The sequence below is a fragment of the Salmo salar genome, chromosome 10 (assembly GCF_965601325.2).
Source record: "Salmo salar chromosome 10, fSalSal1, whole genome shotgun sequence".
Taxonomy (NCBI): domain Eukaryota; kingdom Metazoa; phylum Chordata; class Actinopteri; order Salmoniformes; family Salmonidae; genus Salmo; species Salmo salar.
The window spans coordinates 87603238-87630216 of record NC_138300.1 but is presented as its reverse complement, the minus strand read 5'-3'; the positions used below and the strand labels follow the sequence as shown (position 1 = coordinate 87630216).

Sequence of the window (26979 nt, the reverse complement as noted above, 5' to 3'; positions counted from 1 at the left end):
CCATTGGTCATGGTAGGAGATCATGTGCTGTATAACAATTATTTTAAAACTACAGTGTCGGAAGAGATCTGCAATCCATGGATCTCATCATGTCATTTAGATGTTGAGATGAATAGGTAACCTCTCATTTTTACCAGACTCTCAGACAGACATAAAGGGATGATTAAGCTAAACAAAATGAGTTTTAGCACCAAAGATGTCACAGAAATCAACTTTGTTTACATAGCACAGATGAAAAGAACATCCACTTGGCTATAATGCTCTCCAAAATGTGACGCATCACACCATTGACGTAGCAACGGACGCTAAAGGTTAATTGAATCCCATTGTGACGCATGGGGGGACATGAATTGGCAGGCGGACAGTATGCGGCATGACAGGACCTCCTGAGAATGGCTAGAGTGTATGAACACTTGAGTGGATTGTTCGTCCTTCAGGTCTGAAGCATGGAGAGGAGAACAGAAGATGCCTCCTCAGGGAGCACTGAAGGAACCCCATTCAAATAGCTCATAGCCTTTTGGTTCTCTCTAGTTTTCAAATACAGACCTACAACCAACAACTTAGTCATTCTGTACCATTTCATGAAGTTACACATTTTATTTGGATGATACCACAAGTTCACATTTCAAGGGATGTGACAAAGCATCTCTACTGGCCATCCATTCGTGCTTTTTGGAGGCTGTGAGGTAAAATGAATAATGTATCTGTAAGTATCCGACATTGTTGTTCTTTAATAGCCTTTCATTATCCAGTCAGTATACCTTTAACGTCTGCCTAAGGCCTTTTCCCTTTGTCACAAAGCATGTAACATTGAGGGCCATTTCCGTGTTGTCATCTCCGGTGTGGGGTCAGTTGGCCCAAACTCTGTCGGCTTTTCATTCAGTTAAATATTGTAGTTGCTGTTATTGCCTTAAACCATAGCTGATCCTTATCTGACACTCAAAATATAACAGTCTTTCAGCAAGTGGATAGTCAAAAAGCTTTATTTCTGAACTTTTTCATAACATAATTTACATACTGTGTGCCTAGAGGGTGTTTAGACTAAATCTCAAACTAAATCATATTAAGGTTGTTGTCTTCCCTCCATGTTGTCACTCTTTTAGTGGAGCTCTTAAGGGCATTCCCACTGAGCACTTTTACACTACATGGAGGCAAACTGTAGCCAGTGGTGTAAAGTACTTATGTAAAAAATGAGAGGAAAGAAAGGAGAAGGACCTGAGCCTAGCTTGTCATGCTGGCCTCATCTCAGATTAAGTTTCAAGTCTACTGCAGCACCATCTCTTGACTGGCTGCATCGCCGCTTGGTATGGTAAGTGCTTGGCATCCGGCGACAAGGTGCTACAGAGGGTGGTGCGGACGGCCCAGTACATCACTGGGGCCAATGTCCCTGCCTTGACCTCTATACCAGGCGGTGTCAGAGGAAGGCTCGGAAAATTGTCAAAGACCCCAGCCACCCAAGCCATAGACTGTTCACACTGCTACTGCACGGCAAGTATTGGAGCACCAAGTCTGTGATCAAAAGGCCCCTGAACAGCTTTTACCCCCAAACCATAAGACTGCTGAACAGTTAATCAAATGGCTACCCAGACTATTTGCCTTGACCCTTTTTTGCACTGACTCTCTTGCACTGACGCTATCACACACACACACACACACACACACACACACACACACACACACACACACACACACACACACACACACACACACACACACACACACACACACACACACACACTCACACACACACACACACACACACACACACACACACACACACACACACACACACACACACACACACACACGCGCGCATATTGACACCACACACACACTCACACATACACTGACTTTCACACTCTTTACACAACCTAGTGCTACTCTGTTTATCTATCCTTATTGCCTAGTCACTTTTACCCCTACCTACATGTACATATTACCTCAACTACCTTGTACCCCTGCACATTGACTCTGCAAAACTACTCCATTTATACAATATAGTTACTGTATTACTATTTTATATTTTTCTTTGCTAATTTTCTTACTTTTTAACTCTGCATTGATGGGAAAGGGCTCGTAAGTAAGCATTTCACAGTAAAGTCTACACTCGTTGTATTTGTCGCATGTGACAAATAAAATGGATTTGAAGTGAAGTGAGAGTAGAAAGGCTGCATTTTAGCCCCAGTCCCCAGGAACGGTTGACACGCTCTTTCACTAGACATGACTTTCTAGCAGTGGTGTAAAGTACTTAAGTAAAAATACTTTAAAGTACTACTAAGTACATTTTTAGGGGGACCTGTACTTTACCATTTATATTTTTGACTACTTTTCCTTCACTACATTCCTTAAGAAAATATTGTACTTTTTACTCCATACATTTTTCTCGACACCCAAAAGTACTCGTTACATTTTGAATGCTTAGCAGGACAGAAATGGTCCAATTCATACGCTTATCAAGGGAACATCCCTGGTCACCCCTACTGCCTCTGATCTGGCGACTCACTAAACACACATGCTTTGTTTCTGAATGTTGGAGTGTGCCCCTGGCTAGCCGTAAATTTCAAAAACACGAACAATTGTGCTAACTGGTTTGCTTAATATAAGGAATTTGAAATAAGTATCAAAAGTAAAAGTATAAATTAAGTATATTTTAAACCAAATACTTTTAGACTTTCACTGAAGTAGTATTTGACTGGGTGACTTTCACTTTTAGTCATTTTCTATTAAGGTATCTTTACTTTTACTCAGGTATGACAATTGGGTACTTTTTCCACCATTGCCTTTAGAAGGCAACAAACTGACCTTTTAAGTGCCTTTACTGTAGATGTTTTATAGAAGTAACATCTGTTTTCACTACATGACTTAATTGGTTTTGAGTTGCAAAGGGAAAGTATATTACTGGAAACTTTCTAAACTACCAGAATTTTGGTAACTTTTAAGTATCTTTGGAATTTATCAGATGGCCTTTTTGGGTACTTCTCATTATCACAGATTTCTGTAATTATCTCTGGCCCTCTGTGTGACCATATCACATGTCAAATGTATCAAATAATCAAATAAGATGATTTTAAAATAAAAAATTGAATGACAAAACTGTAAAACATGGTCATACAGTTGAAGTCCGAAGTTTACATACACTTAGGTTGGAGTCATTAAAACTCGTTTTTAAACCACTCCACAAATTTCTTGTTAACAAACTATAGTTTTGGCAAGTCGGTTAGGACATCTACTTTGTGCATGACACAAGTAACTTTTCCAACAATTGTTTACAGACAGATTATTTCACAGTATCACAATTCCAGTGGGTCTAAAGTTAACATACACTAAGTTGACTGTGCCTTTAAACAGCTTGGAAAATTCCAGAAAATGATGTCATGGCTTTAGAAGCTTCTGATAGGCTAATTGACTTCATTTTAGTCAATTGGAGGTGTACCTGTGGATGTATTTCAAGGCCTACCTTCAATCTCAGAGCCTCTTTGCTTGACATCATGGGAAAATCAAAAGAAATCAGCCAAGACAGCAGAAAAAGGTTGTAGACCTCCACAAGTCTGGTTCATTCTTGGGAGCAATTTCCAAACGCCTGAAGGTACCACGTTCATCTGTACAAACAATAGCACGCAAGTATAAACACCATGGGACCACACAGCCGTCATACCTCTCAGGAAGGAAACGTGTTCTGTCTCTTAGAGAGGAACGTACTTTAGTGCGAAAAGTGCAAATCAATCCCAGAACAACAGCAAAGGACCTTGTGAAGATGCTGGAGGAAACAGGTACAAAAGTATCTATATCCACAGTAAAACGAGTCCTATAACGACATAACCTGAGGCCGCTCAGCAAGGAAGAAGCCACTACTCCAAAACCGCCATAAAAAAGCCAGACTACGCTTTGCAACTGCACATGGGGACAAAGATCGTACTTTTTGGAGAAATGTTCTCTGGTCTGATGAAACAAAAATAGAACTGTTTGGCCATAATGACCATCGTTATGTTTGGAGGAAAAAGGGGGAGGCTTGCATGCCGAAGAACACCATCCAAACCGTTAAGCACGGGGGTGGCAGCATCATGTTGTGGGGGTGCTTTTCTGCAGGTGCACTTCATAATTGATTACATCTTGAGGAAGGAAAATTATGTGGATATATTGAAGCAACATCTCAAGACATCAGTCAGGAAGTTAAAGCTTGGTCCCAAATGGGTCTTCCAAATGGACATTGACCCCAAACATACTTCCAAAGTTGTGACAAAATGGCTTAAGGACAACAAAGTCAAGGTATTGGAGTGGCCATTACAAAGCCCTGACCTCAATCCTATAGAAAATTTGTGGGCAGAACTGATAAAGTGTGTGCGAGCAAGGAGGCCTACACATCTGACTCAGTTACACCAGTTCTGTCAGGAGGAATGGGCCAAAATTCACCCCACTCTTTGTGGAAGCTTGTGGAAGGCTACCCGAAACGTTTGACCCAAGTTAAACAATTTTTAGGCAATGCTACCAAATACTAATTGAGTGTATGTAAACTTCTGACCCACTGAGAATGTGATGAAAGAAATAAAAGCTGAAATACCTAATTCTCCACTATTATTCTGATTTTTCATTCTTATAATAAGAGGTGATCTTAACTGACCTAAGAAAGGGAATTTTTACTAGGATTAAATTTCAGGAATTATGAAAAACCGAGTTTAAATGTATTTGGCTAAGGTATATGTAAACGTCAGACTTCAACTGTATGTACCATCAACCCCCATGACTACCAAGTGTTTATTTTTAGGGTTTCAGCATGAAATATCCTATTGTTTTTACACACTTATTGATTTTACTATTTCAATATATCTTTGTTGTAAATGTTTTGCTGCCAGACTGGTGGCACTTGAGAAAATAAGTAAATAGTTGGAAGAGGTGGAGAGTTCATTGTTGATTAGATGCTTTTTTCATTAATTTTGCTATTTTCTCTTGAACAATATGGTCTATCCACTAGAAACTCATGAACACAGATATAAAAAAAGCAATACATTTTTTTAAAGTTATTCAAGTATGAATTACCGAAGTTACCATAGATTGCCATAGATTACCTGTTAATTACCAAAATGACCAAAGATTCCGGTATGAGGGCACAAGGCGAGACCCAGATGCAGACACGGGAGGCAGATGGTTTGAGTCTTTGATATTTATTAATAATCCAAAAGGGGTAGGCAAGAGAATGGTTGTGGACAGTCAAAAGGTCAAAACCAGTTCAGAGTCCAGGAGGTACAGTGTGGCAGGCAGGCTCGAGGTCAGGGCAGGCAGAATGGTCAGGCAGGCGGGTACAGAGTCCAGAAAGCAGGCAAGGGTCAAAATCGGGAGGACTAGCAAAGAGAATAGAAAAGGCAGGAGCACGGCAAAAACCAGGCTGGTTGACTTGGAACATACAAGACGATCTGGCACAGACAGACAACACAGACAACACAAATACTCAGGGGATAATGGGGAAGATTTACATTTTAGTCATTTAGCAGACGCTCTTATCCAGAGCAACTTACAGTAGTGAATACATACATTTCATTTTTCATGCATTTTTATTTTTTGTACTGGCCCCCCGTGGGAATCGAACCCACAACCCTGGCGTTGCACACCCCATGCTCTACCAATTGAGCCACAGGGAAGGCTGGGTGACAACTGGATGAGGTGGACAAGCACAAGGACAGGTGAAACAGAAGGTGAAACAGTCTTTTCCATGAGGTTAAGGAAAGAGTTGGCAGTAGTTTGTACATAATTTTCTCAAATAGGGCTATCTTCTGTATACCACGCCTACCTTGTCACCACACAACTGATTGGGTCAAATGCATTAAGAAGGAAAGAAAGTCCACAAATGAACTTTCAACAAGGCACACCTGTTAATTGAAATGCATTCCAGGTGACTCATGAAGCTTGTTGAGAGAATGCCAAGAGTTTGCAAAGCTGTCATCAAGGCAAAGGGTGGCTACTTTGAAGAATCTAACATTTAAAATGTATTTTGATTTGTTTAAAAAAAAATGGGTTACTACATGATTCCATATGTGTTATTTCATAGTTTTGATGTCTTCACTATTATTCTACAATGTAGAAAATAGTAAAAAATAAAGAAAAACCCTTGAATGAGTAGGTGTGTCCAAACTTTTGACTGGTACTGTATGTGTGCGGTGTGTTTTTGGCTGTAGGGGTGGTTGGGAGTCAGTGGTGTTAAGAGGGAGGATAGATTATTATAGAGCAGTACATCTAAAGCAGGTATATTGTTCAGAGTATAAAGTACAGCTTGTAAATGTTTGCTGTTTGGCTACAGTATATGATGCAGTGTCGTTGAGAATAGATGTTATTTCACTCTCTAGATAAATGCAATGGCTAGAGCCAATTTAACTGTGTTAACTTAATCACATTTGAAAGGCAATGGCAGTTTTATGTACCATATGTTCAGCTGAAGTGTATCTATGGGAACAGCTTGAGCTGGAGCTCTTCAAATGTAATAATAGTGCAGGTATGCTCATTAACTTCCTTGGCCCATGTATGTAGGAGAGAGAGAGAGAGTGTGTGTGTGTGTGTGTGTATGTGTGTGTGTGTATGTGTGTGTGTGTGTATGCGTGTGTGTGCGCACCTGTGAATGAGTCTGTGCACATACTATTTTAGGTGTTCATTCTGTCTGAAGGACGCACATCAATCAGATGATATAAGCAGCTTTCATAAGCAAGCTGACTGGGTAAGAGAGAGAACTGCTGAAAGATTTATCCGATTTTTATTTTGCGCCTGAGAGTAATGATATTTTAGCATGTAGGAGAATATTTTCTCTCAACGTACTGCTAGCTACCCAGATGTGAATAAGACGCATGCACTGTTCAAATTAATCATCCTATCAAAAGTAATGTATCAAACTAGAGTAATAAGGATACAAGTTCAAGCATAGGATCTTTCTTTGGGGGCTTTTCAATTGTTTTTGTGAAGTCAGGTCAGATGATGCCAGCAGGCAGAAAGAGAAAGAACAACACTGTCTGTTGAAAGACGTACTGTACCTTTAAGAGTCTGCACCTCTGCTGTGATGTCACAGCTCCTTAGGGGAATATTGTTGTCTCCTCAGGGACTAAAGTGACATGGCACTGTGTGTTTGCTGTCAGCTCAATCTATGGTGCCACAGAGATGTCACAAAGCACTATCCATTAGGACAAATGAACAGCTGCTCTGCTGTACTCTCTCCCTGCATGGCTGTCTCTCTGTCAGACCAACCAAATCAAACCACATTTAAATTCATAAGCCATTCTGTCTGACTGTCCGGGATCACTGTAAGTTTATCTCTCTTTTCTGTAGTCTGTCAGATGATTGGGGATGGTGGGCTGCCGAGTAGGAGGGGTGGTGGAGGTGTAAAAAGATGAGTATGATGAGTGTGTGACGGTACAGTTTTTTATCACTGTGAGCAGAGAGCGAGAGAGAGAGATTTTCTTTCTCCTCTTCACTCCACTTAACGTTAATGCAGGCTGAGCAGCCAATTGCCATATCCTATTCACATGTGGAGAGAAAGGCCAGGGACAGACAGACAGGCAGTGGTCATTGACAGCACATAGAGTGGATAGCTCAACAAAGGCAATAAATTCAGGGTCGTTGGCTTCCAACAGGCTCATAGTGCCAGCTGGCATAGAATGATTGGAAAAGTTGGAAAGAAATAGGAAGTAATTTCCAAAGTGGTGTTAATGAGGTTTGATATTGACCCCCTGCTCCCATTATATACCCATATTAAATCAATATGCATTGTCAGCAACAAGTGGGGAATGCACAGAGAGATATACCAGGCCATTTTCATAGTAAACAAGAAGTATACATTGTATGATGGCCCTAAAGACAATCTCTGCCCACTGGACACAGACATCAGTTCAACATTTAGTTTTGAAAAAAATTGATTTGAGTTGGCAACTAACGTGAATTCAACGTGAAACAAATGTCATTAGATTGAGGTTAAAATTTGGGTGCAAAAAATACGAAATTCTCTTACGTTGATTCCTTTTTTGAAATCCAATCAGTTTTCCACATTGATTCAACGTCATCACATTGATTTTCTTTGTTGCGATGACGTGGAAACAACGTTGATTCAGCCAGTTTTTGCTCAGTGGGTGGCTGCTTCCTCCCTCCTTCACCTGTTGATGGTCTGTTGAACTAAAGTTGTGTCAGGTTACAGGCGAGGGGACATTGTTATTGTGATGGGCCCATATCATATGAAATGGGTAGCGCTAGAGTTCACCACATTAAAGAGCTGTCAAACTGTTATCAGCAGGTCAACTCAATGGGATCATCCAGTCAGCTGATATGAGTCCCAATATGACAGCTGGTGAATGTATGGCTCTAATCCCTAGCAGGCAGCTAAGTTAAATCAGAGGGTGTGTGTGTTTCTCCTCTGGCCTGCACTGAACTGCCCTGGTTTGGCCTCTACTGACCTGGTCATCCCTTCACTGTGTGTTAACAGAGCTCCCTTGCTCTTTAATTGGTTCTGGGGCTGGCTCTGGGTCTGTTTGTTTCTCTCTCCAATATACACAAGAACACACCACACACACACACACACACACACACACACACACACACACACACACACACACACACACACACACACACACACACACACACACACACACACACACACACCACAAGAACACAAAACAAGAACCCAGGATCATGCACACGCGCGTGCACACACACACTCTGTCTGTGTGTGTATGACACACCAGGGCCAGTCTGAGTTAGTGGTTATTTCCCCCATCCTCTCACACCGCTGGTTACTTTGTGCACTCAGAGGTATTGGGGTCTTATCAGTAGCAGGGCAGGGGCTCAGTGGTAACGGGCGACAGAGATTGAATACATCCTTCTGACCGCATGGCTGCTTGAGATGATTAAATGAAACCCGAATGGCCAGTGATCTTTCTGTGTGTGTGTGTGTGTGTGTGTGTGTGTGTGTGTGTGTGTGTGTGTGTGTGTGTGTGTGTGTGTGTGTGTGTGTGTGTGTGTGTGTGTGTGTGTGTGTGTGTGTGTGTGTGCGTGCGTGCTTTTAACAATTTGTCCTCCTCAAATCTTTCAATACACCTTGAAAAAGGATCCCAAAAACCTCTTTACTATTCGTAGAGGCCGTTTCAAAGTATCCCTGGAGAAGTGTGGCTATCCATTTACTCCTGCAACAAAATCACCACACTATTTAAGCAGAAGAATATTCAAGGCAGCTCATTATTAGAATTCTTCAGGGATCCCTGATCAGTGGGACATCCCTGATTCCGTGCTCTGTCTGTGGTAATGGCTTTTGTGGGTTGTCTTATGCCTGTGGAATGGGAATGTTCCCTCTCCGCGGTGCGCCGCACAGCCGCAGCGCTACGATCCACAGGGGTTCTTGGGGAGGGAGGGAGGCTGAGGTCTGGTCTGCAGCTACAGCAGCCTGCTATCCTGCTAATCAGCGTGTAAGTAGTGTGTAACTGTTGTAATCACAGGGGGAAAGCAGCCATAGAACAGGATGTCATGGTGCTTAGCAACAGGCCATGTTCCCTCCCATTGAGGATGCCGTTTGAGGTTTAACATCAGAATAGGGTTAGGTTTGTAAACTGGCTGTGTTACCCCAGGTATATTTTTCTTTTTCTCTGTTTCTTTTTCTTTCTTTCTCTCCTTTAGAAGAACATTTTGCTTCCGTCCTCTGTAGCCTAAATGACTGAGTTGTATAAAGTTTGTTTTTGAAAGGGCTCTGTTCCAACAACCAATGCATGGTGTTGGGAAAAGCGAGCGGTAATCTGTGACCCAAAATACCATCCTGACAGAACACACCATCATCTGGAATACAGCACTGTCCTTAAACAGGGCGTTGTGTGCCTGATAGATTACTCTGTAAACTGTGATACAATAATGGTCCTGACAGAGAGAGAGGGAATTGCTTTCGGCTAGATGCATTAAGCCTCCTAGAGTATTCCTCTGCTTCACAATGCACACTACAACAAAGTGGCTGCCAAGCAGAATACATTCCTGATATGAATCTGATTAAGGGTTCTCTACAACAATAGGGTAGGAGTGACAATGAGAAACAAATAGAGATTCTGTGGGAAGGGCATAGGATAGAGCTCACTTGCATGCATGCACATCTGTATTTCTTTCTTTCCACACAAACTTGTTTTTTGCTTGAGTCCCGCTGACATACCTATAAAAAAATATTGCTTCTGCTGCTTCACCCCTGACAGCCTCAGTGCTGTTTCACCCCTGACAGTCTCAGTGCTGCTTCACCCCTGACAGCCTCAGTGTTGCTTCACCCCTGACAGCCTCAGTGCTGCTTCACCCCTGACAGCCTCAGTGCTGCTTCACCCCTGACAGCCTCAGTGCTGCTTCACCCCTGACAGCCTCAGTGCTGCTTCACCCCGGACAGGCTCAGTGCCGCTTCACTCTGAACAGCCTGAGTGCTGCTTCTCCCTTGACAGCCTGAGTGCTGCTTCACTCCGGACAGCCTCAGTGCTGCTTCACCCCGGACAGCCTTAGTGCTGCTTCACCCCTAATAACTTCAGTGCTGCTTCACCCCGGACAGCCTCAGTGCTGCTTCACCCCGGACAGCCTCAGTGCTGCTTCACCCCGGACAGTCTCACTGCTGCTTCACCCTGGACAGCCTCAGCGCTGATTCACTCTGGACAGCCTGAGTGCTGCTTATCCCCTGGCAGCCTGAGTGCTGCTTCACTCCGGACAGCCTCAGTGCTGCTTCACCCCGGGCAGCCTCACTGCTGCTTCACCCGGACAGCCTCAGTGCTGCTTCACTCCGGACAGCCTCAGTGCTGCTTCACTCCGGACAGCCTCAGTGCTGCTTCACCCCAGACAGCCTCAGCGCTGCTTCACCCCGGACAGCCTCAGTGCTGCTTCACTCCAGACAGCCTCAGTGCTGCTTCACCCCAGACAGCCTCAGCGCTGCTTCACCCCGGACAGCCTCAGTGCAGCTCTCAGACTGCTTAACCTGGCATTCACAGACAGACAGTTTGCATCCCAAATGGCACCCTATGTACCGTTGTCAAAAGTAGTGCACTATAAAGGGAATAAGGTAGGGATCACTTGGTGATGATTATGGTTTTACACCAATGTCACAACATACACTGAGTGTACAAAACATTAATAACACCTTCCTAATATTGAGTTGTTAAAGGTGTTAAAAGCATTCCACAGGGATGCTGGCCCATGTTGACTACAATGCTTTCCACAGTTGTGTCAAGTTGGCTGGATGTCCTTTGGGTGGTGGACCATTCTTGATACACATGGGAAACTGTTGAGCGTGAAAAACCCAGCAGCATTGCAGTTCTTGACACAAACCAGTGTGCCTGGCACCTACTACTATACCCCTTTCAAAGGCACTTAAATATTTTGTCTTGCCCATTCACCCTCTGAATGGCACACATACACAATCCATGTCTCAATTGTCTGAAGGCTGAAAAAATCTTCTTTAACCTGCCTTCTTCTACATGATTGAAGTGGATTTAACAAGTGACGTAAATAAGGGATCATATTGTAGCTTTCACTTGGTCAGTCTATGTCATTGAAAGAGCCGGTGTTCTTGGTTTTCTGTACACTCGGTGAACTTCACTGGCACTGTAGCACTTTGTATTTTGTATGATTTATTTATCTTGAGAATGATGTGCTCATGATGTTGTATTAATGTCAGTTTTTATGTGGTGAAGCCAAAGATACATTTTCAAATTGAGTGGACAATAAAGTTTTCTAATTCTAATTTTAATTTGGGACACAGTGTCATTGCCCCCTGACCACATATACTCTGATTCAAAAAAGTCAATGCAAAAAGGGTCAATGCAGATACTCCAGGTAGCTATTTGGTTAACTATTTAACTAACTATTTATCAGTCTTATGGCTTGGGGGTAGAAGCTGTTCAGGGTCCTGTTGGTTCCAGATTTGGTGCAACGGTACAGCTTGCCGTATGGTAGCAGAGAGAACAGTCTATGACCTGGGTGACTGGAGTATTTGAAAATGTTTAGGGCCTTCCTCTATCACCGCCTGGTATAGAGGTCCTGGACGGCATGGAGCTCGGCCCCAATCATGTACTGGGCCGTACGCACTACCCTCTGTAGCGCCTTGTGGTCGGATGCCAAGCAGTTGCCATACCAAGCGGTGATGCAGCCAGTCAAGATGCTCTCAATGGTGCAGCTGTGCAACTTTTTGAGGATCTGAGGGCCCATGCCAAGTCTTTTCAGCCTCCTGAGGGTGAAGAGGCATTGTCATGCCCTCTTCACAACTGTGTTGGTGTGTGTGGACTATGATAGAGCCTTAGTGATGTGGACACTTGAAGCTCTTGACCCGCTCCAGAGAGAGGAGTTTGACACTGGATTCAATAGCACTTGAGAGATGTAAATGATGTAAGTGAGATAAAACGTTATGCTTTTAATAGCCTCTAGATGTGAGTCACTTCAAGAGGATCGGGATTCAGACTGGGCAACCTACCTTGAGAAACACCATACTCTATCCCTCACTTGTCAGTCCCAAGTCCACTGAGGTGATGATGATGATGATAATAATGATAAAATCCCTTATTTTTTCACCTAAAATCAAGGTTATACCACTGTCCAACTGAAAGGGTGAACATGTTACTACAGTAAGTAACAATTTGTTGAACGATTTGAATGAACATTCCAAAATGTTACGGTGAACCCACAAGCAGCTAACACAAAATAAATGGAATGTCTTAGTTAACTTTAGCTTACGTTTGCAAACTATTTCCCTTGTTGAACACACGTCTGCTATCTCTATGTGTGTTGACCAGTAATGTCTGTGTGTCTTGTTCCAGGCCATTGAATAGAAACCACCTGTTTATAATAAATGTGTGATAACCAGTAATGTCTATGTGTCCAGTTCAATACCTCTATAATGACACAAGTGTTGACCAGTCTCGTCCCTCTGTCTCTGTCTGTCCCTCCAGTTCCAGGCCAATGTGGACGAGGGCTCCACAGGTGTGGCGGTCAACCTGACTGTGGATGACAGAGATGACCCGGCGACGGGAGCGTGGCGAGCCATTTACTCCATCATCAACGGTGACCCCACTCAGAACTTCGAAATCCAAACCAACCCCGACAACAACGAGGGCATGCTCTCTGTTGTCAAGGTAACCACAGGGCCCTAAGGTTCTCTCAACTGACCCTTCGCTAAGCCCTGCCCCAGAATTTTGGGAAACCAATTCCAGTGCTCCTGTGGATAGCAACTGTCGTGGAGTCCAACACCTCGGATAAGCTTATGTTTAAAACCCATAGATCTGATGAGAGAAATGGAAAAACTGAGAGTTTTCATTAAAAAAATACATGATTTAAATGGCTAAATAACAGTGCAACAGGGGCACTCACAACTATGTAGGATGTTCACCCCTAAAGTTGTTCTTTCATTCAAGGTTTATAAATGTCCGTTCAATAGAGAATTGCATCAGAAAAACAATAGTCCAAACCCTGTCTCTACCACATATGGTTAAAATGTTAGACTATTTACTCTGAGAATTTAGCATGATTCGGGTTAGCTAGTGGCTGCAGGTTAGTGTGTGATAACATGGGCTTTTTCTAAATGAAATCAAAATCGAAATTGGGCCTTTATATATATATACACTGCTAAAAAAAATAAAGGGAACACTTAAACAACACAATGTAACTCCAAGTCAATCACACTTCTGTGAAATCAAACTGTCCACTTAGGAAGCAACACTGATTGACAATAAATTTCACATGCTGTTGTGCAAATGGAATAGACAACAGGTGAAAATTATAGGCAATTAGCAAGACACCCCCAATAAAGGAGTGGTTCTGCAGGTGGGGACCACAGACCACTTCTCAGTTCCTATGCTTCCTGGCTGATGTTTTGGTCACTTTTGAATGCTGGCGGTGCTTTCACTCTAGTGGTAGCATGAGACGGAGTCTACAACCCACACAAGTGGCTCAGGTAGTGCAGCTCATCCAGGATGGCACATCAATGCGAGCTGTGGCAAGAAGGTTTGCTGTGTCTGTCAGCGCAGTGTCCAGAGCATGGAGGCGCTACTAGGAGACAGGCCAGTACATCAGGAGACGTGGAGGAGGCCGTAGGAGGGCAACAACCCAGCAGCAGGACCGCTACCTCTGCCTTTGTGCAAGGAGGAGCAGGAGAAGCACTGCCAGAGCCCTACAAAATGACCTCCAGCAGGCCACAAATGTGCATGTGTCTGCTCAAACGGTCAGAAACTGACTCCATGAGGGTGGTATGAGGGCCCGACGTCCACAGGTGTGGGTTGTGCTTACAGTCCAACACCGTGCAGGACGTTTGGCATTTGCCAGAGAACACCAAGATTACCATTGGCGCCCTGTGCTCTTCACAGATGAAAGCAGGTTCACACTGAGCACGTGACAGACGTGACAGAGTCTGGAGACGCCGTGGAGAACGTTCTGCTGCCTGCAACATCCTCCAGCATGACCGGTTTGGTGGTGGGTCAGTCATGGTGTGGGGTAGCATTTCTTTGGGGGGCTGCACAGCCCTCCATGTGCTCGCCAGAGGTAGCCTGACTGCCATTAGGTACCGAGATGAGATCCTCAGACCCCTTGTGAGACCATATGCTGGTGCAGTTGGCCCTGGGTTCCTCCTAATGCAAGACAATGCTAGACCTCATGTGGCTGGAGTGTGTCAGCAGTTCCTGCAAGAGGAAGGCATTGATGCTATGGACTGGCCCACCCGTTCCCTAGACCTGAATCCAATTGAGCACATCTGGGACCTCATGTCTCGCTCCATCCACCAACGCCACGTTGCACCACAGACTGTCCAGGAGTTGGCGGATGCTTTAGTCCAGGTCTGGGAGGAGATCCCTCAGGAGACCATCCGCCACCTCATCAGGAGCATGCCCAGGCGCTGTAGGGAGGTCATACAGGCACGCGGAGGCCACACACACTACTGAGCTTCATTTTGACTTGTTTTAAGGACATTACATCAACGTTGGATCAGCTTGTAGTGTGGTTTTCCACTTTATTTTTGAGTGTGACTCCAAATCCAGACTTCCATGGGTTGATAAATTGGATTTCCATTGATTATTTTTGTGTGATTTTGTTGTCAGCACATTCAACTATGTAAAGAAAAAAGTATTTAATAAGATTATTTCTTTCATTCAGATCTAGGATGTGTTGTTTAAGTGTTCCCTTTATTTTTTTGAGCAGTATATTTACAAAGCTAACAGACTGAATTTCAATATCTACCGTTCATGAAAGCAAACTGTTCCAGTTTTCATGGTGTATTTCTGAGTCTTTCCCTTTGCCCCAGTCAACTTAGATTGATTGCCAATGTAGCCATAGAAAGCCAATAATCTGGAGATGAAAATGACGAGTGTATCATGTTGATTTTGATTGGTCCAAAGTGAGGTAACACCTCCCAATGCCGAAAATGGGAGAGCTACAGCCAAGAGCGGCAAAGTCTGAACTAGCAACGGTCACAACAAACTAGCGTTCTTATTTCATCAACACTGTTAAGTACAAGCATTGGATTATAGTTATAATATAGGTTGTAATATTGTAAAGAATAAACTAATGAATAATTGTATGTGATTTACAATGACATAATGCAAAGAAAACTACATTTTGACATTAATTTATTAACATTTATTTTCCCCTACATTCTATAGCATTGAGTGAACACCCTAAATACTATGACACCTGAAATACAGTGCCCGTTGAAGTCTTTTTCGATTCTGAAATTATACTATTGTTGCATTGCTTGATAGCTAGCTGGTTAGCTAGCTCTCTTTGAAAACATTGCTAGTTAGTTATGATTAGTTTTCTCAAAATGTATAGTGCCTTCAGAAAGTATTCATATTCAGCCCTTGACTTATTCCACATTTTATTGTGTTGCAGCCTGAATTCAAAATGGATTACACAAAACATTTTCTCTCACCCATGTACAAACAGTAACCCATAATGACAAAGTGAAAACATGTTTTTAGAAATGTTTGCAAATTTATTGAAAATGAAATGAAGAAATATCACATTTACATAAGTATTCACACCGTGTTAGATTCACATTTGGCACTGATTACAGCATTTTATTCTTTCTGGGTAAGTCTCTGCAACATTTGCCCATTATTCTTTTCAAAATTCTTCAACATCTGTCAAATTGGTTGTTGATCATTGCTTGACAACAATTATCCGGTCTTGCCATAGATTTTCAATTACATTTAGGTCAAAACTGTAACTCAGCCTCTCAGGAACATTCACTGTCTTCTTGATAAGCAACTCCAGTGTACATTTGGCCTTGTGTTTTAGGTTTAAGCAGACTGAACCAGGTTTTCCTCTGGAATTTTGCCTGTGCTTAGCCTAATTTTATCCTGAAAAATCCACAGTCCTTAAAGATTACAAGCCTACCCATGACATGATGCAGCCACCGCTATGCTTGAAAATATAGAGAGTGGTACTCAGTAATGTGTTGTATTGGATTTGCCCCAAAGATAACACTTTCTATTCAGGACAAAACGTGAATCACTTTGCAACATTTTTGCAGTATTACTTTATTGCCTTGTTGCAAACAGGATGCATGTTTTGGAATATTTTTATTCTGTACAGGTGTCCTTCTTTTCACTCTGTTAATTATACTGACCAAAATATAAACACAACATGCAACAATTTCAACGATTTTACAGAGTTACAGTTCATATAAGGAAATCAGTCAATTGAAATACATTTGGTCTATGGATTTCACATGACTGTGAATACAGATATACATATACAAAAAAGGTAGGGGTGTGGATCAGAAACCCAGTCAGTATCTGGTGTTACCACCATTTTCACTATGCAGCGTGACACATTTCCTTTGCAGAGTTGATTAGGCTGTTGATTGTGGACTGTGGAAAGTTGTCCCACTCCTCTTCAATGGCTGTGCAAAGTTGCTGGATATTGACAGGAACTGGAACATGCTGTTGTACACGTCAATCCAGAGCATCCCAAACATGTTCAGTGGGTGACATGTCTGGTAAGTATGTAGCCCATGGAAAAATTGGGACATTTTCAGCTTCCAGGAATTGTGTACAGCTCCTTGCGACATGGGGCCATGCATTATCATGCTGAAACATGAGGTGATGGCGGAGGATGAATGGTACGACAATGGGCCTCAGGATCTTGACATGGTATCTCTGTGCATTCAAATTGCCATCGATAAATTTCAATTGTGTTCATTGTCCGTAGCTCATGTCTGCCAATACCATAACCTTACCGCCACCATGGGGCATTCTGTTCACAACGTTGACATCACCAAACCGCTCACCCACACAATGACATACACATGGTCTGCTGTTGTGAGGACGTTTGGACGTACTGCCAAATTCTCTAAAACGACTTTGGAGGCAGCTTATGGTAAAGAAATTAATAAATTCTCTGGCAACAGCTCTGGTGGACATTCCTGCAGTCAGTATGCCAATTGCACGCTCCCTCAAAACTTGAGACATCTGTGGCATTGTGTTGTGTAATAAAACTGCACATTTTAGAGTGGCCTTTTATTGTCCCAAGCACAAGGTGCACATGTGTAATGATCATGCTGTTTAGCTTCTTGAAATTCCACACCTGTCAGGTGTATAGATTGTCTTGCCAAAGGAGAAATGCCCACTAAAAGGGATGTAAATAAATGTATGCTCAACATTTAAGAGAAATGCGCGTATTGTGAGTATGGAACATTGGGACCAACACTTCACATGTTGCATTTATATTTTTGTTCAGAGTAGGTTTGTTTGTGGAGTAACTTCAATGTTGTTGTTCCATCCTCAGTTTTGTCCTATCACAGCCATTAAACTCTGTAATTGTTTTAAAGTCACTATTGGAATCATGGTGAAATCCCTGAGCAATTTCCTTCCTCTCTGGCAACTGAGTTAGGTAGGACGGCAGTATATTTGTTGTAGCTGGGTGTATTGATACACCATCCAAAGTGTAATTAATATCTTCACCATGTTCAAAGGGATATTCAGTGTCTGCTATTTTAGAAATAATTTACCTATCCTACTAATAGGTGCCCTTCATTGTGAGGCATTGTTAAACCTCCCTGGTCTTTGTGGTTGAATCTGTGTTTGACATTCACCGCTCTATTGAGGGACCCTACAGATAATTGTATGTGTGGGGTACAGAGATGAGGTACTCATTCAAAAATCATGTTAAACACTATTACTGCACACAGAGTGAGTCCATGCAACTTATGTAACTTGTTAAGCGACATTTTTACTCCTGAATTTATTTAGGCTTGTCATAAAAAAGCAGTTGAATATTTATTGACTCAAGACATTTTAGCGTTTCATTCATTTTGTATTCATTTGTTGAAAAAAAAAATATATATATATAATTCCACTTTGACATTATGGGGTATTGTGTGTATGCCAGTGTCAATTTAATAAATTTTAAATTCTGTAATTTAAAATTGTGTCTGTAACACAACAAAATGTGGTAAAGGTCAAGGGGTGTGAGTAATTTCTGTAAGCACCCTCTATTGGCGAGCTACTGTAAATTGGCTATATTAGGAATATAACTCTCTCATCTACGTTCGACATCAGCAAACAATTTGAGAGCACTGTTAGCTCCAAAAATGGTTAGTAGCTTTGAATTCATGCACAGTGCATTCAGAGCCTCCTATGTGTAGAAAAAAACACTGCTTTCACAAGCCCCATGTTATGGAATAGGAGAAAGCTTAATGTCGGCATAAAGAGGGTATTGATCTGCAGGTAAGTCTCTAGCATAAACACACGGGGAGCTAATCAAAATTCAAAATGACGTCACGTGTGACGTGCGGGACATTCAATCGACTATTTAAGAACATACTTTGACAGCATTGTGATTGTATAAAAAACAATACTCTCAGTTAGTATTAGATATAATGTCACGGCCCTGCTCGCCTTGGGGGACAACATTCCATGGTTACCTTGGTTACCCTATTGGCTCAGAAAAAACTTGACCTTTTTCAAATGCAATTTTCTTGTCAATTACAAAACCACATTTAAGAAAAGTACAACATGTCTAAAGATGGATGGGGTCAATTGAAAATAATGGACCTACATTTACAGTCTCTTCATTCTGTCCAGCTTGGTAACAGTCATCGCAACAAAAGCTATGCATTCAGGGATCATTAGAAATTCCAAAAGCAATGGATTGTTGCAGATTTTGATGGCAAGGAAATATATTAATATTTAAGTGCAGTCTGTGAAGACCGATTGTGGCCACTGGGGGAAAAGGAGTTTGACTCCCCTGCTATAGTGGTTTGAAAAGGGAATTGGGCTTCCCTGGAAAATGTTGACCGAGGTTGCAATAGTATAGGGGGCGCGGCTGGGCAAAGGGTCAATTATCTCTCTCAAATATCTCTCAAATAACTCTCCTATCTCTCTCAATCCTCTTAAGGATGAATGAGCTAAAACAGGTATTGTTTGTGGTATCATTAGACAACGGGTGGGTCTAATCCTGAATGCTGATTGGTTAAAACCACATTCCAGCCGGTGTCCCTTCCACAAGTTACCACCATCTATGACGTTAAAATGCCTATTTACTCTGTTCCATCTGACTGCGCAATCCACTGTCTCATCTACCCAGCCAGGCAATGTATAAACTTGATCTCCACTATAAAAAGCATCTAGACTGTCGTGTCTTTGGCTATGCCGGATTAAGTGATATGACATGCTAACCTATAAAATCCTTTCTGTGTAATTAATATTACCTGATTAAGCTAATCAGGTAAATGTAATTAACTAGAAAGTCGGGGCACCACGGAAGAACGTTTATAGAGCCGTTATCTTCCGAATAAACTCTTAAAATACTTAGTAATATTTTACATCGATAGCAGTCAATATTAACCCTTATCTTATTTTCAGTCTCATAATGAAAGTTGTAAATTCTTGGCTATCTTCACGAACCCTGGCTAACAAGTTGAATCAGCAATACAAAATTGGGTTTAATTATTTATTTACTAAATACCTAAACTAATCACACAGAATTACAAATACACGAATACAAATGATGTCATACATGATGGCTGGTTACACAAAGGAAAGGGGGTTGGGCTTGAATGAAAGAGCGGGAAGACTTAGGAACAAAGAAACAGCAGCTATGCTATCGTAAATACATTATCTTATGCATTCTAAATTACCGCCCATTTGGAAAAGGAAAATGCAATAAATATTTACTCTGAGCTGCGCTTCGGTAGATTGGTCGTAGATGCTGGCCGGGTTGGCAAACAGATCTTCCTGTCCTCGGAAGAATGTCTCTGGTGGTAAATTGGATACGTGGTGGTATCTTCGTCTGTCTGTTAGACTGGATCCGTCGTCCGTCCTTTCCTAGCCCCTGCTAACTCAACGGCTAGGAAGTATCACTTCTGTAGTGAATAAGCTCAAAGTTCATACCATTCGCCACCAAAGCTCACGCCGAGGTTGGCTTAGTTCTGTACTTGACGTGTGTCCTTCTAACGTAGAGGCTGCAAACCTCACGTACTGGAACATGTGGTTATCTTTTCGTCAAAGGCGTATATAGTGGAGAGGGGGAAGGATGTGTTTCATCGTTTATAACCCCTGTCTCTTCACAGGGGTGGGCCACTGATCAAGCAGGGCACTTTCCTTATGAAAACCCAATTCTCTCATTTGGAAGCTAAAATTACATTTAATCTCCTAACAAACAATTTCAATATCAAACATTTCAATTGCATAACAATTCCATGTGACTCTGATAACTAGAGGGTGTATACTTTCCCAGGTACAGTTTATGTCGTCCTGTCATCAGTCATAATGTCTCAGATGACAACCGAACTGACATCCATACTCATAACGTTACCAAGCATATTTCCAACTGGTTTTATTACCAAAATATGGTTCCTTTTCCCCATTTGTTTGATGTTCCCAGACTCTCTATATTTAACACAGGCTATTCAAGTCCTTCAGTAGGGTCAGAAAGAGAGGGGAAGGGAGAAAGGTATTTATGGGGGGGTCATAAACCTTACCCACAGGCCAACGTCATGACAAGACATTATCTCACATTTCTTTTAGTCTAATATTTAGATTTCAACAGCGGAGATTTGTATAAACCTTGCTTTCTGTCTCTTCGACATTTGCAACATTGTTTCAATGTTCAAATTAGATATCCAGCTGTCCCATAGTAATGAAGGTGTTGGTTGTCGGGACGAGACAGAAAGGCAGGCAGCATTTCTCAGCCGGGCGAAATCATGAATCAGCTGGCATCATTTTTATGGATATATACAAAGAAATGTGCAATTTGCAGCTAATTTGCAGTCTTTCCAGCTTCAGTTTGAAATGATTGTGTTACTGTAGCTGTGTTGTTGGCAAGCTCCTCTGAGCAACAGTGTCCTGACAAGTGAGCACATTCTCTATGCCAGTCAAAATCGCACCTCATTAGCTCATTGTTATGGATGAATCTAAATAAATGTCACTAGAAAAAAGCTTAAACAAATGCAAATGCAGCTACTTTTCTGTTATTCTGGCTGAACTTTTTGACGTGACTGTAAGTTAGCCGTAGTTGACTAGCTAGCAAGCAAGGAATAAGAACGTTGCCAGCCAGTATGGCAATGAAACATTTAGAACGAACGACTGGGTCGTTTCCATAGATACAGAACAAAAAGACTGAATGACTGGGTCACTTCTCTAGCAACCCTAGATTTGTGTCGGGACTATATCTTGTGGAAGGATTAAAATGTGCTTTTAATGAAAATATGTCAATCATTATTTGAATATGTTGGTAACCCGTATAAAAGTGATAATGCCCTCAAAGCCGGTGTTTAGAGGATATATTGGCATGGTTTGCCGGCCCTCGACTTTGTCCGTGCCAATATATCCTCCAAACACCGGCTTCTCTGGCATTATCACTTAATTATAACAGGCAGGGTGGATGGTGATATTACTGCACAATCTGGCCTATTCACTGGAGATATGAACATACAGGTTGCACACTAAATATCCTGTAACACTCATAGCTTTTATTGCTCTCATTATTCTAATAAATCCATACAATTTAGCAATAAAAATAGGATACAAGACTACAGAATAGCTGTAACCTTGCTAACATTGTATATTTTTTTCTCTAACACACTGCAGTTTGCCCCTTTACTCAGTTTGCTGCTGTCCTCCATTTTCCCACTTTTTCTTAAAAATGTTCTCTCCCCTTCACCACTTTGTTGCTGTCCTACCGGTCTTATCATCCATCGTCTCCCTTCTGTTCCTTACATGTTTTCTCTTCTCACCTCCTTCCCTCCACTTCTCTCCTCTCCTCTCCCCCCCCCAGCCTCTGGACTATGAGAGTGTAGTGTTCCACACGCTGCTGATCAAGGTGGAGAACGAGGACCCCCTGGTGCCAGATGTGGGCTACGGCTCCAGCTCTACGGCCACCGTACACATCACTGTCCTGGACGTCAACGAGGGGCCCGTCTTCTTTCCCGACCCCCTCCAGGTCACTAAGATGGAGAACATCCCCCTGGGCAGTTTTGTGGCCTTACTCAACGCCACCGACCCAGACGTTCTCCAATCACAGAGCATCAGGTGAGTGATGAGGTCATCAACCTCCGCCAGGCAAAACATTCTGCAGCATCCAGGGTTACACTTCAAGTTCTGGCTTTGGTTGTAACCTGAATGTCATCTCATGGATATTGAGGTCCACATTGACTGTCAGCTTGACAACAATGAGCTGTGTGCAGGTCTGTTTATGTGCAGTAAATCTCATAAGGCGTTGATTCCACAGATGTTCCTCACAGTTATTGATTGAAAGTTGTCAAGGGGGACAATCAGGGTTCAACTTAGTTTGACAAACAACAATGATGTACAATGAATTTGTTCTTACCCTTTTAATCTTTATCCTCACTCACCTTCAGAGTTTGTCTATGGTGTTGAAAGAAAGAGATTCTTCACAGTGAGCTCCTCTATGTTAGTGTGACAAGGTGATTTAACAAAGACAACAAATCGGAAGCCATGACAGCACACCTCTTGGTTTCCAGACATCTCTCCATCTGTTCCGGCTCACACCTCTCTCCATCCCTCTATCCCTCAGTTGTCCCTCCCTGTCTGTCACCAGACACACTATTAATGGACATCTTATACATGTCAGCCAACCGCCTTCGCATAAAACTGCCTGTCTGGCTGTCAACTTTTTGTAAACACTCAAATTATTCCTCTGCCACCGGGGTGGCCTATTACTATAGAGGTGTGTTCAGGTCAACTGTTTTCACCCCAGTTAAATCATACCTGGCCCACTTTAGAGCCTCATTAACTTTAACTATGTGTAACACTCTAATCATTCCCACAATGTCTGTCTAGGAGGTCCATTACTTTTTGCTGTGTGTAACAGTCAAATCGTTCCCTGGCAGCCCTGGAGAGCCATTAGGTGAACTTCTCTTGCTTTACAAGAGGGGAAAGTCGTGATTGCTTTATGGGCTTATAGCACAGATTTGTGTTCCATTTGTGATGCTCCAGTTAGCGAATGGTTGGCGTTACATAATATTTAAAAGAGTTTTATGTAAATATATCAGGCCATAATTGACCCCTGAAATAAAACGCACCAGATGATGACATTTCCGCTACTATATGATTATTGTTGCTTGTAGTTTATGAGCAGTAAAACCTCCTCACTGTATTACAGCCAAATGCAATAGGTTGGCTTTACTGTATGTCGCCTGAGTAGGATTTTGCTAAACTCTGGGTTTGAATTATTCTCACTGTCCTGGTTTTGGTATTTCCCTGTGTGTAACGAGTGCGCTGAGAGTCGGGAAGCAAGTTCAGGGAGTGAGTGTTTTAATAAATAAACGTAACATAATACAAACCAAGAACCTCGAACAACGCACAGACATGAAACAGAAAAAATGACGCCTTGGGAAGGAATCAAAAGGAGTGATATATAGGGCAGGTAATCAAAGAAGTGATGGAGTCCAGGTGAGTCTGACTACGTGCAGGTGCGCGTAACGATGGTGACAGGTGTGCGCCATAATGAGCAGCCTGGTGACCTAGAGGCCGGAGATGCAGCACACGTCACTCTGGATATGGGCCTAAATGGTGAAAAAGACCAACAAGCAGTAAGGGTTCTTTCCATCCCCTCATTTCTTCTGAAGAGTTCTGATGTTGTTGGACCCTCTTTTCCTCCATTAATTCCTCTCCTTTTAGTCAATATTTATTTATCCTCTATTTCCTCCTTCAGTTGAGGCACTCATGCCCTTTTCTTTCAGTATCTTTCAAAAGCAGCTGATCCTCTTCCACATTTCACCTCTCCATCATACCCTCTCCTCATTTGCGCTCTCTGTTCTATATCGTTGGTACTTGGTCTTTCTCTATTCAATGCCATCCTTCCAACAGATTAAATGTATTAAGTATCATTTCATTCACTATAGGATTACATGTGTCCTCCACTTCTTCTCTCTCATCCCTGAGTTAAATCCTGTCTTTTTCTCTCTGTTCCATGCACATATATAAAGGTTCAGGTATTTGATGTGTACTGTGTGGTGAGTGTGTTCTGGATGTTAGTGCAGACTTTGGGAGTGTCCTGTGATCCTGTTATACAGGTCATTTTGATTTATTCATGCCCATAGAAGAGTCTGTATTCCAGCAACTGCACTCTTAGAAATAAATGTGCTAAGTAGAACCATACAGATTTCTTTGGTTTGACTCCATAGGGGAACCCTTTTTGGTGCTGGGTGCAGAGGGTTCTATCAAGAACCCTCTGTGTAGGGTTCTTCAAAGAACCCTCTTTATATGGTTTTACATAGAACCCTCCATGAAGGGTTCTGTCTAGAACCGTCTATAAAGGGTTCTAGCGAGAACCCTTTTATCTTTGGATGGTTCTTACTAAACTCAGAAAAAAAGAAACGTCCTCTCACTGTCAACTGCGTTTATTTTCACTGAGAACTCAACGAGCTGGTTTGAGCCACAGCATTTTATAGCAAAGTCCGTCCTCCTACAGTCTACATGACACACAGCAGATGGTTCTACATTTGCATTGCTTGCTGTTTGGGGTTTTAGGCTGGGTTTCTGTATAGCACTTTGTGACATCAGCTGATGTAGAAAAGGCATTATAAATACATTTGATTGATTGATTGATTGATTGATTGATTGATTGATTGATTGATTGATTGATTGATTGATTGATTGGAATGGGTCACAAGGTTAAGATTTGTATGAAGATACTTAGAATTCACAGCAGACAGTATCTGCTGTACAAACAGTTAGCATTGTGTAGAGACCAGTGTCTTGCCCCCCAATTCCATACTGGAGCCATCTCCCCCATTAACTCATGCTCTGGAATGCGGTATCCCCAAAGACATCGTAAATCTCCTACCAGTGTTATCTCCCAGAGGCCCACTTTCAGTTCACACAGACACAATAGAGTTATAAGAACCCTCTATTCTGTTGCATAAAACCATTTGATGCAATAAAAGTATTATAACATAATCTTGTAATTTCCACCATGGAACAACCATCTCAGTAACGGGTGCAATAAATCCAATTACTAACAGATTGGATTAGTTTACAAAACGGTATGTTATTTATCTTTGTGTAGCATAACATTTATCAACCAATCAATGTACATGCAAAAACACATATACAGTATTACAGGTAAACAAACAATTCAGAAGATCTCCCTGCAATAGAGCATGCTGGGAAATATTATATATGGTTCTATGTAGAACCCTTCTTGCCTTCCAAAGAATTCTTCTTTGAATTCTTCCCTTTCTTTCAAAAACTGTTCTTAGGATGTTAAAGGTCCTAGCTAGAACCATTTGACTTACAAAGAACCCTTGTCTTCCAAAAAGTGTTGTTCTGATCAAAACAATTATTGGTAGAACCCTATCCCTCTGCAAATAACCCTTTTGTAACCCTTTTTTCTAAGAGTGCACTTACCTATGGCATAGTCATCTTACAAGTGGCCTGCTTCTTACTACCTCGCTCTCTTCCTCTCTCTTGTATCTGTTTCTCTCTGTATTCATCCCTCTCTATCTCTCTTTCTGGCTCTCTTGTATCTGTTTCTCTCTGTATTCATCCCTCTCTATCTCTCTTCCTCTCTCTCTTGTATATGTTTCTCTCTGTATTCATCCCTCTCTATCTCTCTTTCTGGCTCTCTTATGTCTTTTGATCACCTTTTGCCAGTGAAATGGATTTTGAAGTGCCATAGCCTTAACCTAAGGCCAGAGGAGAATGAGGACAGGGGAAGACGTTGGGAGCTGGAGATGGAGATGGGGAAAGAGTATATAGAGAGTGGTGACAGAGAAAAATGGGGAGAAGGCAGCAGGAATGACTGAAAGTTGACTAATTTGTAAAATAATCAAAGAAGGCTGATGAACTACTAATACGTCTATTCAGATAGTATGTGCAAAGACTAAAGATCAGCCTTCAGAACCATTTTTCTTTTTCATTAGTCCTACCTTGAACCCATGTTAATTGTGGATCCATCACATTCCCTGATTATTTTCAAAGACTGAGCCTGCTGGAGGTTGTTCCATACGAGCTAGAACAAGAACGCGGCATGCAGAAGGAACAGGGTTCCCATTGATCTCGGTGCCTCACTCTTGTTCTTCCCTTGATGATTTGGAGGAAGTCTAATTCTGAAGATGTAATTAACAGCTATGATAAAAGATGTTCATAAGACTAACTAACGCTGATTAGATTCAACCTGAACCCAATGGAACTATAAATAGTGCTTTTTGATGTGGCTAACAGCACTCATTAGAGTCATATTGTGTCTGATACTGTGAGTAATGGAAGATGAGCTTCTCCATCTTACTCCTTAGAAGTGGTAAGTGCTGTACAAGCTATACGTGTTGTGTAATGAACACTCATGGGAAATGAGGAAAAATGTATTAGCCAATTTTGTTGGCCATGATCCATAAAAGTACAGAACTATAATACTACACTTATTGTTTATGTCAGTGTTCATCTGCTCTACCTCTCTAACTTTTATAAATCAGATAGTATATCGTCACTGTCTGATGAAAGAAAACAACATTTTAGCAAATTGTAACTGTTTTACATTTATTAAAAGAGATAACTCCCCTTAATG

The 26979-nt window shown here is 42.0% G+C and overlaps 1 protein-coding gene across 1 annotated transcript in view; it reads left to right on the top strand.

Annotated features, from left to right (window-relative positions):
• The window catches only part of cdh13 (cadherin 13, H-cadherin (heart)), a 515993-nt gene that overhangs the window by 389584 nt on the left and 99430 nt on the right, over nucleotides 1-26979 (top strand). The window contains exons 9-10 of the mRNA XM_045688176.2: nucleotides 12912-13094; nucleotides 22228-22481. Of these exons, the coding sequence (XP_045544132.1) occupies nucleotides 12912-13094; nucleotides 22228-22481 (437 nt within the window). The remainder of the gene's footprint in view (nucleotides 1-12911; nucleotides 13095-22227; nucleotides 22482-26979) is intronic.